Genomic DNA, 13,692 nt, shown 5'->3' on the forward strand with positions numbered 1-13,692 from the left:
CATTTTGGTATCGCCTCTTCTTCATCCTTTCGCCCGTCTGCATTGAAAAAGAAAAGCTATTAGCTTGGCTAAATTTCTAAACTCGATTAAATTTCATCGGTCTAAGTATTTATGTATTTAATTTAAATACATAGAATACTTGAACTTTAATTTAAGTCTTTATGTACAATATTTAATTTAAATACATAAATATTTGAACTCAAAAATTTAATCGCATTGCAAAATTTAGTCAAGTTAACATTTTTTTAAGGGTGTTTTTTCTTTTTTTTTTTGAGATCTGGAAAAAAGAGAAAAATCGACCGTAGAGTTAGTTTTGTGTGTAGTATTTAAACAAAGATCTCTCGCGTGAGTGTATATGTGACGTGTGCGAGCGGCACGCATTGCGCGTGTGACATGCAACTGATAGCGCGTTCAGTCGACGGAAATTCGTATTCTCCGGTTCTTCTAATCATAATTGTTAATGGAAACAGTTTATATGTTTATTATCTATGCCTTCAAAGCATGTATATTATCGTTAACATTAGTTGCGCCTCTCTGCTTGGTGTCATTGACTTGGAAAACGTTAAATGGAAAAGATCTTTGTTCGCATTGTTTCGATTATCATTTTTATCACATCTTCAATTATATGTAAGTCATCTTGTTTTAATTCCACTTAAAGGAAAGAGTAACTTGACAAATATGCTTTTACGTAGGATTTAAATATGCGTACACTAAAAAACAATCACCTTCTAACTTAATTTATGTTCAAAATGGAAACAAGAAGTTATGGACTTTGACATATGTGTTTATTGCGACTGAAGAGAACATTGTAAAGTCGAAACGTTTCGCGTTTTAATTAACACAAATATATATAAATTATGAATTTTAACATCCTTTCGCTCGTTTAACTCGGCCTTGTTAGTATTGTAACTCATACGGTTTGTTCTCTAAATGCAAGCTAAATTATATATTTTATATAATTGTTAACTTTACGAAAGATACACGTGTCTCGTATCGCTGCTTATCAAATAGAACTCGTGGCGATCAAGTGTCGGCAGTACATCTGATAAAACTGTGATAAAAGGAAATTTCTCGATATAGTTGCTCTCTTTCTCTCTTAACCATAGAAAAATACTGAGGTAATGTGGTCTCGTTAACTTAATCCTTGACATATCAAGCATATCATATTTAACATACTTTCTAGATCCTAAATAGATTTTGCAATTTTCTTGAAACATTTTTGCGTAACCATTTTCTCGAATTGTCAATTGAAATAATAGTATCAAACATTTATTTCTTTTTTTGTGATCCCTGCACCTCTTTCTATCATTTCTTAGTTCTTGTTTATCAATAGGACAACACTTATTAAATTATTATTATGACAAAATCTTATATAAAAATTATAATTAGCAATTATGTAAACGTTTACAAAAATAGATGTAGCAATATTGACGTATAAAAGACCTTTTCTATATTGATATATTAGTAATACAAAATCACTGTTTTTCACAAGTGATTTTGAAATAGTATTGGAAATAATATTTTGAAATAGTATTTCCACAAAATTATAATGATGTGCTGAATTATTTTAATGGTATATTTGCAAAATTAAAGTTAGAAATTATTTATTAATTGAAAAAGATTTTAGCTGTATTATTTATAAAACATTTAAAAATATAATTAATTTCTATATACATGTTTACAAAAAAATGCACAATTATTACTTTACTTACACAATTATAAGATAGAAATATTGCAATATGAAATATTATACCTTCAATATGGGAACATTTTAAATAAAGAATTAAACGGTTTTTGAAATAATTGTAAAATATTTATGCTTTAAACTTAGATTTGTCTAATTTTTAACAAATATTATTTAGAAACTTTACTTCGACAAAACTGTTAAGTTCATTCCCTTGGGACATATCATCTTATTGTTAGTGCAATTATTGCAAAATTTTCGTCAATTTATGATGCCATCATTATGCAATATTTGCACAATGTGGCTATCGAAGTTGCTATATTTGTATGTAGACTAAATAACACAGAATCTCGCTTGTCTAATGATTAGTCAAAAATCCAGAAAATTCTTATGATTGTCTTTTAATTACGGGAAGAGAAACTGTCATTATGAAGTTGCTTCTACGAAATGATGGGAATCCAGCATTGTTATTGGACCTTTTCTACAGCAATTAATAAATAAAAAGACAGATTGCATCGGGCTTCTCTATTAAGGTTAAAGTCTTGGGTCATGATGATTGCATTATACTTCGAACAATTATGTTTCACCAGAACTTTCCTAGCTTTCGTGATGAAGACTTCCTTGAAACACCTTGCAATACAACTTTGCGTTTAAAAATATGCAAAGTATACATAATCCCTCTGCATCTTCTGTCAATCTACAGATTTTTTAACTACTTAATATACAGCAATATATACGTTTTGAAATTGCTTAAATTCATTATAGAAAATAGTAGACCTGCTAATATTTGTTGAATAGAAAAATAAAAGGTTGTGAATAATTTTCTGAAAGAAAGATTTTTATTAATGAAGCTTTGAAGAATAACAAACCTGTATTCTTTTAATTTTATTTAAATATAATTTTAATATAATTTTAAGAGGCCTGCTCGCAAACAAATTTAATGTCATTCGTCAAAGAGTTGTGAAGATAAATGAACTCAAATTGCTTAATCGTCTGTAAAACTTCTCGTAGTTCAAGGAAAGGTTTGTGAATGATCTAGGACACCCCGCCGTATAATATCTTTGATCTATAAATCTCCCTAATCTCCGCACTCTATCCTATTCGCTCACGATTTATGACTCTATTGCCTCGGTGAAAAACAGCGCCGGTTGTTCGACAAGTTCTCTTCGACATTTTTCGACGAATTGGTCATACATACCGCCTTGAGCAATCGAAAATTTCAATTTGCTTGCTAATTGATTAATCAGTATTTTATAAAATGGAGCATTAAAGAGATCCATCAGTTTTTTTATTATTAGTTTTTTTTTCAGTAAAATCTATCTTGTTTTTTTTTTAATTTTTTTTTAAACAATCAAAAATATTGTTACCTCGTTTTTTTTAATATTTTAATTTACTACGCGATGCGACATTTGAAAGTGTATTATAAGTTGATAAATATGAAAATAAGTCTTCTTGTAAAATCTTTCAGAATATAAAAAAATTTAAAATAATTATAATTGTATTTATGATCTATAATCACATATACAAAAAAGTAGGATACTTGAAATTTTTAAAACTTTGAAAATTTTTAAATTTTGAGAACTCTACTAAACTTTGCGCTATTTTTGTAATTAGAAACTCTTGAAATTTGAAATAGTGATGCTAATTTTAAAAATTTTACGTGTCATTGCAACAACATGTAAATATACAATAGAAATAATGCACACACACAAGTTTTAAGACTTCACCAAGTTTTGAATTCGAATTTCGAGTACCTTAAAATTAAGTTTTGATCCATCTCTAAAAATATATTATATATTTGCAATCAAAAAATTATAATCATTTTATAATCAATTACATTCCATTTTTTGCAGTATTTAAGAGAACTGCATATCTAAAATCGAAAGAAAACTCATGTCTACTTAACTATACGCTTTATAACATTAAATCATTAAAGCTATATAAGGGTCGAAGAACTATTACACACTTTATAATTTGCAACGTGTTAAATGAATTAAAAATTAGGCAATTAAAATTCTTATTAGAACATCAGATCTACACTGGAAAAAATACGGTAATATGAATTGAAGCGTAGTTTGATTTAATTAAACATCGAATCACAAGTCTAATACATGTAGTCAATTCAACTGAATTTTATCCATTCAACCATATTTGTTATTGTCTTTACTTTTACTCTTTTTATTTCATTAATACTGTTATTGAATTAACAAGGTATTTTCAATTAAACTGATGCTGTTGATTCAGCAGCATTTTTTTCTCTGTATAATATTTAACGATCGTATCTTTGATACAAATATTATTTGAGAGAGAAAGAAAGAGAGAGAGAGAGAGAGATTTTTGAAAATTACATATTATACAATAATAAAGTTACTTAGATAGCTAATGAGAAACCGATGTTGAGCCTTTTTTTAAACGTGACCTTCCTCTTTGATTTCTTTTTTTCTCCTTTAGAATTTATTTTATTGAGAGTAGAAGCCCGATATACCCAACGCCCGATATGTCATGGCAGCCTTCAATCTTCAATATGTTTTTAGGTGCTCCAATGAGTACTCTTTCGCTTCACACTATATTGAGAATTTGCTGGCGGATTCGCTCTATTTAGGTTACAGGAAGAAAGAAGCCCCGGCCTGACTAAATTTCTTTGCCAAATTTGACGGTCTTTTCCCTCTCACACTTTCGTACTACCCCTCTTTTGTTCTCATTCTATTTCTCTCTATTCTCTTTATTGTTAGGTGAATGTTCTTTATTGTTCTTTCAAATGTTTATATGATTAGATGCAATCCTATAACTTGACAATACAGTCGTATTTGTGACATCGATTGATTATCCGAAATATCAATTAATTTTGAAAAATAATTTTATTAGCGTAACTATTTATCGGCCGTTTTATCATTGAATTTTTCAAATTGACGTGAGTTTTTGATCGCACGTTCGAAATAGCATGTTCAATTTCCCACTGGCAAAACAGTTTCCCTACCCTTCCATCTATCGAGTCAGTTTACCCCTTTCTAGACTCTCGTTTCAATTTTGGAGCAAATTTCCGCCTGGATGCTTCACCTAAGAGAAGAGACGCCGCTTGTAGAGTACAAAAGGTGGTTCGTTTATATTCGTCTATTTTGTTAATCGATTTATTGGAGGAAAATTGCTGTAAAAAATGAAATTGACATTTAAATGGTTGCCTAAATATTTTTATCCGTATACAGTGCATTTCTAAAATTTTAATAATAATTTTGTTCACGTGGCATAACAACTAAATAAGATTCCGAAAGCCAGATTGAAACGGAACTGGAAAGTCATAAGTACACAAATCCTTATCATCACCTTAAAACCACGTGATATATTACATGAGTTCTTTATTTGATGTCGCAGCGTATTCTCGATCATTTCGTTTGTTGTGATAAAAATAATATTTATGACATCCATGAGGTAAAAGTCATTTTTTTATTAGTTTGGGAAATTTTATTAATAAATTATTATCGAATTTATTTGTTTTGTTGTTTGACTTAAAAAAAAAGATACAAAATATATTTTCTTAGTACATAATGCGTATATAACAAAATTTGTATATTATTTTTATGTAAATTCACCGAGTATCGTATGTTTCAATATTCGAAGTTCTTTTTGTAACAAATAATTAGATAATTTAATATCTATATATTTTCATCTAAAATGTACGAAAATTTTCCAATGTGTTAACGTATTCGATAAGACAGTTTTGTTCTGTTAAAGTGCTATTATGTAATAGATATCTGAGTCACACGCAGATATAGGCGTACGCATGTTTACTATTCTCTGAGCTTTATTCAGCCATCGTCTACTCTCATTAAACTGCGGTAATCCACCAGATTACAAGCTCCTCCCTGCATATCTATCTGCTTTATTGTCTACAACGTTACGATTGCAAAAAGAGCCAACACAGTACCGCCATTCAATAAAGCTTTATTCCTCTATCTACAAAAAAGCCTATACCTTTTTTGCCGCTTGTTTGCTTATTGGTATATGTGATTGTGAATCGAATGAAGATGTAGAGGAGGAAAGAAAGAATCGATCAGCTGGATGGTGATTCGTTCTCAGGTTCTGGGTTTTATGTGATGTGTTTAACGATGATCGTCGCAGTGCTTGACGTCTTTCTTAAAAAAAAAAAACACGAGTCTTCTTCTTGACAGAAACTATATCTGCCGTGCAACGTCATCGATCGGTTTAGCCGTTGAATCGATGTTGAAGGTTTATCAGCGACCGATTCATTGTCTACGAAGGATCGTGTTACGAAGACAAGGAAGAGAGTCTGAGAAACAGCAACGGCGACCAATTTCTGTCTTCGTGCCTACGTGAAATCTCTCAATGATGGATCGAGAAAGTCCGTTCGTGCGAACACAGGCTAGCAGAAGCCTGATTCGGCCACATGCAGGTGCACGGAAATTTCTGATATCGCCCACGGAAAGGACAGTGCGCCAGTTGGTAAATCGACAAACTGCTGATGAAGCGGAAACGACGAGTCCGATGGGCATGTCGAAACGATTACCAATGCCACACACGCCCGTGGAGGGCGCTTTAAAACAATGGGAACTGGTGGAGGATGATAAGGGTTTACAAGTAGTTGAGAAACGGGCTGGCGCTTTAAATCCGATTAGACCCAAAGAGATAGTTCCTGCGAGTCCGCTTTACAGTCGTACTCCCGTTTCCGTAAAAAGACTCCTCAGCGACACGAACGTGGACGCAAACCTGGACGAGAAGTTGAGAGTCTTCAATGAGTCGAAGATTGTCCAACCGATCGGACTTCCATTTGTCCAACACAGGACGGAATTGACACCATCCGCTCTTCCGTCGGTAGAGCCTAAGGCGCCGCTCAGTCTCGATTTGATTCTGAAGCAGCAACGAACAACATCGCCGGGCACGACGACGATCGAGAGCACTGACATGTTGCAACGATTGGAGCAGCAAGTTAAGGCCATCGAGATGGGCACAATTGCTGCAAGAACGCGTCAGCTGGAGAACAGTTCGGATTTCGCAGCGGAAGTCCAGCTCAGATACCGAGAACACGAGGACTTGCTGCAAAACGTGATCGACGATTTCGTCGAAGGGTAAAATACATACTCTGTGTTTACGTCATACATAAATCATTCACATGATCATTGACACCATCGCCGATACCTCTTTCGAATCAGACGCATTTGGATATCTTGCATTTTCTTTTTTTAGTCTTCTTAATTTAAAAACAATCTCGATGATACTTTGAGATAGATTCCTTATGGGATGCTGGTGTGACGGAATGAGAGAACCTTATAGAAAGAGAGTAGCAAACTGGTCACGTTATTGATCTTCTTTGATTAGTCCCAGGGATCGAAATTTCATAGAGCGACTTTTCTAATCTTTTCTCTAATCTATTCCTGTATCCGTATCTGACTGTATCCTCTATGAAGCTTTGGTCTTTGGGACTAATTAGAGAACTGGTCACGTGACCAGTTTGCCATTATCTTCTTATAAGGCTCTCTGGATGGAATTACCAATATTACAGATACGAATATTCTTTGAATTGATAATATGCGTAAGAATAAATATCGGGAAATTTAACTTAAGTTCAAGAAAAAAAAATTTATAAATCATATGTCGTAATTAAACAATTTGTTTTCATTATTAAGGCTCAGTCTCCCAGTATTGAATCTTGTGTTTACTTTAAACGTGTAAAAGGGTTTTCAACTTTGTAAAATCAATTCGAAGAAAATTTGAATGTGTAATATCTGTAATTCCGCCATGTCAACAGTACCTTTATTTATACAATCGATTTAGGGTAATCGTTTTCATTGCGGTGAAGTAATAGGAATATTAATTTTCTGAAAATAAATCTCAAGAATAACTTTATCTCCATAAAAGGATTCAAAAGATTACTCGTATTACGAAATTTAATATCATCCCCCTACATGATCAATCTTTACGCATCAATCTTCGCGAGTCAATCGCCATCAAAAAAATTCGAACTACGGCATTTTAATCGATCAATATTTAAGAACGCATACACACACACATATTTCGGACGCACGCATACGATCCGTTAGCATATTTACAGATAGACGATAGCCTTAGTGATAATTGAGGAAATCGTCGTCCAACCTCCGCCTGATCCTCGCCATACCGATTACCTACACGCCTGATCCACACAATTGACTGTCCGTTTACACCCACGCGTGTCCCTTTCCTCGATACAATTGGTATTTAGTTTACGCAATGTTGCAACCGTGCAACGATTCATTCCGTGATTTCCCGTCGGTCGGTTCATCGCCATTACGTACCACCATTACACTTCGGTCATTACACGCCCAACCGGGAGAGATTAGGGGAGTCGCAACGACAGATGTTTCAATGAATAGATGTACCGGGTGGCACCGAACAGCTTGCAAATATCACGCACAAATCGATAATTGATATTCGATCACGTTTTGATAAAAATATCAAGATAATATTTTCTGAATTACGAACGATTGAAAATAAACTTGGCTTCATGCGAATTCTCTGTCTCTTTCCCGAAGTATAAACAGATAACAGCATATTCTTCAGTTTATTTCGAGTGGACTTTATCATAACATATATTTTAAATATTTTAATTAAAGTTTTTGATTTAAGAGGTTTAATATTGAAAACAAGAAAGGTGTTTAATCTTATTTTTCTTGATCATTTTTTTATCCTGATAATTTACATTTCTAAATACAGCGTTCTCGTTGCCACATGCTTGAAATAATCTCTTCATACTCAAGAAGAACAGAAAAGTCAAAATGTGTTGATTTAAACATCATATTGATCAAAAAATGATGTAAATTTGATCAATGTGACAACAAAATGATATTTTGACTTTTCTGTTTTCCTTGGATATCATCCAAATTACGCACACAATAAACGCACATTAAACCACATAACATTCTCATACTATAACGAACATCCGTACACGTGTCTGTTAACGATTATCATGTTCGTGATACGCGATATCATAAAACATTGAATGGAAGAATTAGTATGACAAACGAATCGTAATGATACGTCGACGAAAAAAGGACCTCGCTGTTGCACCGTGGGGACGCAACGCGGAATTCCACCGGAAACGCCGGCATCGCGCCGAAGAAGCCCACCGTTAAGTTGTCCAGGACCGCTTCGGATACGCGGCGCGGACAAGACGCGGAGATAAGAGCGCAATCCAGAATGCCGCAAACTCGCGCGATCGTCCGGCCGATAGTTACCAAGAAGGATCATCAGCGTCATCAGCAACCGCAACAGCAGAACCACGCCGTCCCGCTCAGACCACTGCCAGACATGCAGAAGGGTATTCAGAGCGAGAAGGAGGTAGATATATAACATGTATATATATACGTAGGCATCGATTGCAGCGTTATCATTCACGTCAAAAACATTATCGGAAAACGTTATCGAGTGTCTTATCGATAAGCAATTTCTATCTGATCTAAGGAGGGGAGGGGGGAATCAATTTTTGATGTCTATCGTAGAATAGTTAGACCATATGGGTATTACGCAGTTGTAACTTTGTATCGAGGAGTTATCTAAAGATAACTGACGATATCATTACGAATTGAGTGAAATATTTAAATGTTAAGAAAGTTAAATAATATTGTAAACGCAAATTTAAAGAAGAAACGCTAAAAGCGACGCGGACTTTACGATCGCCCGTATATCGACGATGTGACACCCTCGCTAACGAACCGAGTGCAAACGAGCGGCAACGCAAATGCACTTCCATACTTACGTCACACGTATGACTCGTTTACGGCTCATCCGTTCGACCTGAAATAATCCAGATGATTTCTTCGCTTCGTCGAAGCGCCATTTGAACATTATGACGTGCAACCTGTCGAAACTAATTAATCGCGCATACCGAACGCATTTAAAATGTGTCGGAAATTTCAACAAGAGATTTTTCCGTTTCTATTTTTTTTTTTTTTTTTTTAATCACCAAAAACTACCAACGGACAAAAATATATGTAGCCTTTAAATAGAACGGATATATTTTTGTCCGTGAAACGTCACTTTAAAAAAATGAGCTCGTGCAATTTTCGAATGATTTTTCACTCTACGAGATTTAAAAGATAAATATTGAGATGTAAATTATAAAAACTTTCTTATATTCGTATTCTAAAATGTTAAAAGCATATACCAGATTTTTAGAACCTTAAGAATTCCATTCATTATCAGGCACCAATAATTCACTAGACTAGAAAAGTAACGAAAAAAACATTAAACCACGGGAGGGTTAATTTAGATAAATTCAGATGCATTGAATTATTTGAATTGCTTTAGAGTGGAGAGAACGCGGCTCGATCAGCTGGAGGAGGCCCTTTGCTGGGCTCTTTTAACATAACACTTAAATGAAGCTTCACAATTTATCTGCTAGTTCACGTGTACGCGGTTCTATTTTCCGGTGGAGATTTCGCGTCAACTTGGATCTATTCTTATCTCTACCTTTTGCGTGGAGTGGATGCCCGCTACTCTTCTCTCATCGTTACTTTCTCGGTCGATTGATCAGCTGATGGAACGCACTTTCTTGCTTGTTGCCTCTTTCAGAAACTTTGACTTTATCCACTTCATACTGACTCTCGAACATCCTCTCCTGAGTAACTGGCGAGAAAAGAAATCAATGCTCTTACAAGCACGAAAATAAAATAAGTTTGTGGTTAGAACGATTTGTCCTTTTATAATAGCGAATAATATTAAGGCTGATACTGTCCTAACTTGATTTATTTTTATCATATGTGCAGTATCATGCTTAAGTAAATATATAGTGTCGTTACGACTTAAAATGACGCAAATAACATTTTATGAGTTTTTTTTGTTTTTCAATCTTTTTTTTTTTATTTTATATAAATATGTAACATTAAGCAAATTTAGAAATACTTTTTAATTTATTTTCCATATTAAAATTGAGTAAGTCAATCATGCAGGCTATCGTTTAATGACATTCAATAGACTTATCAGTCTCTTACATGGCGGTGGACATGGCTATGTTCCGATAATCTTGTCGATGTTCATAGTATAGTAACTGATTCGAGCAGCTGACGAGGCGAAAACTCGTTGCTAGGTAGGAGGACGATAAAGGTGAAGATGTGGCATCCCACTCTGTACATCCCACAGATGCGTGCGTCATCATCAGGATGTACATATCGATATCTTGGAATTAGAGCAATCGATTTCTTTTCGTAGATAGAAAGCTGAATCTTTTCTGCTTTCTATATCTTTTCTTACTAAGGTTAGATTCCAAAACATCCTTTCCGAGGAAAACTTTACTCGAAATATATAGTACACGTAACGTATACTGTATTATATCGAGTAAAGTTTTTCTCGGAGAGGATGTTTTGGAATGTAGCTTAAAACGATATTATGCTAATTTTATCTTCTTTTATTCCGAAGTATCAGTAACACAAATAAAAAATGAATAAATCTTTTACGCATTTTCGATAATCGTAGCCAGAAAAGCCGTTCTTTCTACAGTGCGCTTGAAAATTTTTGAGCTCTTTGCTTTAGGACGCGTTAACGCTTGCGCTTCGTGACATTCAGTCCGATCAGCTGACTAGTCTGAAACTCTCTCGGCTGCGAGCAGTACCCTCTGCTAAAAGGATAGAACACGGAACAAACGTGTATCGGTGGTTCCCCACTTTCTGCGACGCATGCGTGCTTTCGTCAAGAAGGGAGGTGACAGAGAGTGTGGGCGAACGACGTCGAGGCCAGACATTCAAGGGTGGTTCACTCGCACGTTTCTATCGGGGGGTGGCGGCGCTGTGTATTGATTCTGCTTTCGCATCCCTCGGTTGTGTGGTCTCTTCTCCGAGGGTGGCTCGTTTCGAGGGTGGAAAAGGGAGAAGGCAGTCGCGTACGGTCATCTTCGAAGGCGACAACGATCTCGGAGCAACCGCCTCGCGTTTCTTGATCGTCGCTTTTTTTACTCTCATTCTCTTTCTCTCTCTTTTTGTGGAACATAATGAAACAGTGTTCAACAATTAAGACAGACAAACAAAGATTTACTAACAGTGACATTGCTTTTGTTCTTGACACAAGTCTGAAGACCCTCGGAAATGGATATCGTGGAGGATTCATGAGACACCTAGTGTGATATTGAAGCTCCTGTCGGATCTGACAGTTTCGATAAGGTCTCCCAGGAAAGCCTTTTGATAACGTACATTACTAATTTGTGTTTTGATTAATTGCCAACGAACCATCGTCGATGATGGATCGGTGTTAGATGTGCACTGTGGTGGCGAGAGATGGTGTCGCTGACGTTCTACCTCGTAATTCGAAGGTTGACAAGATAGCGATTAGTGTAGTCAGTGACGTCTGAAAGAATAACGTATATGTGACGCGCCTTCGCTGAAACATCCTTGAATTCGATTGCAGCTAGATTTGAAATTGATTGATAAATATCAGAAGCGATGTACATATAACGTGTACACGCCTACATTCAAGTTATATTGAAACAAAGTTTCTCAAAAACTAACGCTCCACTTCTTTACGGAATTACATACTTTGCAGGGAGAGTGAAGTTCCTAAAAAACAATAAATCTAAGAGATGCAAGCAATTCCAGATAAGAACAAATGATTTGCAATTTCAATCATCAATACCATTGCAAACAGTGCCTAATGAAATATATCGGACAGTGATGTTCGTAGTTATCTCTAGTTGCTTTTTCATAACTGAAGATCGCGGTCTTCACTTGATGTGACAAACCTGGGGTGAACAAATTGTCTCCAACGATTTCTATCGACAGCTATCTTTCCCGTGGTATAGAACTTAGACGTTCTATTTTCTACTACTTGATGTGTCCGTCTGCTTGGGCTCCGGCCTCGTGCCCTTCTACCTTCGACATTGCCGATGACAACCAGTTTTTTGAGACTATCATCTCCACGCCTGGTTACGTGGCCGAAATAAGACAATATTTGTAGTCATGTATCTTAAATGATTCGCGCCGTAAAACGAAGAAGGATTTATCAATCAAGAAATGTAATTCAAACGACATCGGAACTCAAAGTGCCTCTTTAAAAATCGCGATACCGAAGCTAGTGGATTACACTCATTTGTTTCTCCAGTCGGAGATTGAAGTGTGATAAATAGCTGCAATATAACAATCGGTTTATCATTGAAATACAATAGTAGCTTTTATTTGACACCGTGTATATCCCGATAAAATGAGCCAGCGTGGCGATACGCTTCGCGAATTGACTCATCGCTCGACCTTCCAAAACGATCGACCACGAGAACTGCGACTCTCGATCGTGGAAAATCACGGTCGATCATCACTGTCGGGAAGGAATCAAGAGTTGCATTAATCCAGTCACTGATAAAATAAAGGCTCGTGAAAAAGAGTTGCACAACACTCGTAAACCGTGTCGACACATGAAACGAAGCGATAGTGAAGAGAAGATCAAAGAATCATAAAATGGCAGAGATTGCGTATTAAGATGTATACCCTGCCGTATTGAACTTTTTCTCGGCGTGTTCTCGCGATATCGACATAAAGATTCACCAATCTGCTGACCGTTTAAATCGCGCGCATGCGAGCACGAGGAAGCGGTCTACCGTCGGATCCGTTGTCGATCCGTTCCCTATCGTACGTAACGCTACTGAGACTCGCGAGAAGTCAAACTGGCGGCCTCTAAGGTTGCGGTCACCACCAACTCGCGTAAGATGGTTACGCGCAGCCTCCTACGGGTAATACCGAAATTCTACGAAATTAATTCGCCAATTTCTGCATCGATAGAACGGTTTTACTGAATCGATACTGAAGTATCTGAAAATTTAACTGCATAAATTCGAAAGTAATTGTCTTGAACTATCAAAGTAATTATGTGGGACTTCTTGAACATTGTGTTCATTACGTAAATATTATTTTGATCCACAACACAATTGTTTTCAAATCTATATACAGTTAAATTTTTAAATACTGTAGCGAAAGCATTCTTTTCGGGTAGTTATTTTAAGCAGAAAAAAAAACGTTTCTGTTTTGAGAACTTTTCTTTTT

At 35.6% G+C, this 13,692-nt stretch overlaps 1 protein-coding gene and 1 long non-coding RNA gene across 17 annotated transcripts in view; one reads left to right on the top strand and one right to left on the bottom strand.

Annotated features, from left to right (window-relative positions):
• The window catches only part of LOC105199532 (serine/threonine-protein kinase MARK2), a 97,560-nt gene that overhangs the window by 50,741 nt on the left and 33,127 nt on the right, over positions 1–13,692 (top strand). For 10 of the 16 annotated variants that reach the window (XM_026139065.2, XM_026139070.2, XM_026139071.2 and 7 more), the window contains exons 2-3: positions 5,759–6,765; positions 8,728–9,013. The exons of 5 other annotated variants lie outside the window; for them this stretch is intronic. In XM_026139065.2, the coding sequence (XP_025994850.1) occupies positions 6,026–6,765; positions 8,728–9,013 (1,026 nt within the window). In that variant the 5' untranslated portion in view covers positions 5,759–6,025. The remainder of the gene's footprint in view (positions 1–5,758; positions 6,766–8,727; positions 9,014–13,692) is intronic. One more of the 16 variants, XM_026139067.2, reaches the window with a different exon arrangement.
• Positions 9,614–13,348, bottom strand: LOC113004772. The gene is made up of 2 exons (XR_003269213.2): positions 10,666–13,348; positions 9,614–10,300 (listed from the first exon to the last, which is right to left on the bottom strand). It is a non-coding gene; the product is annotated as an uncharacterized LOC113004772 (long non-coding RNA).

Source organism: Solenopsis invicta, chromosome 7 (genome assembly GCF_016802725.1).
Source record: "Solenopsis invicta isolate M01_SB chromosome 7, UNIL_Sinv_3.0, whole genome shotgun sequence".
NCBI classification, from domain to species: domain Eukaryota; kingdom Metazoa; phylum Arthropoda; class Insecta; order Hymenoptera; family Formicidae; genus Solenopsis; species Solenopsis invicta.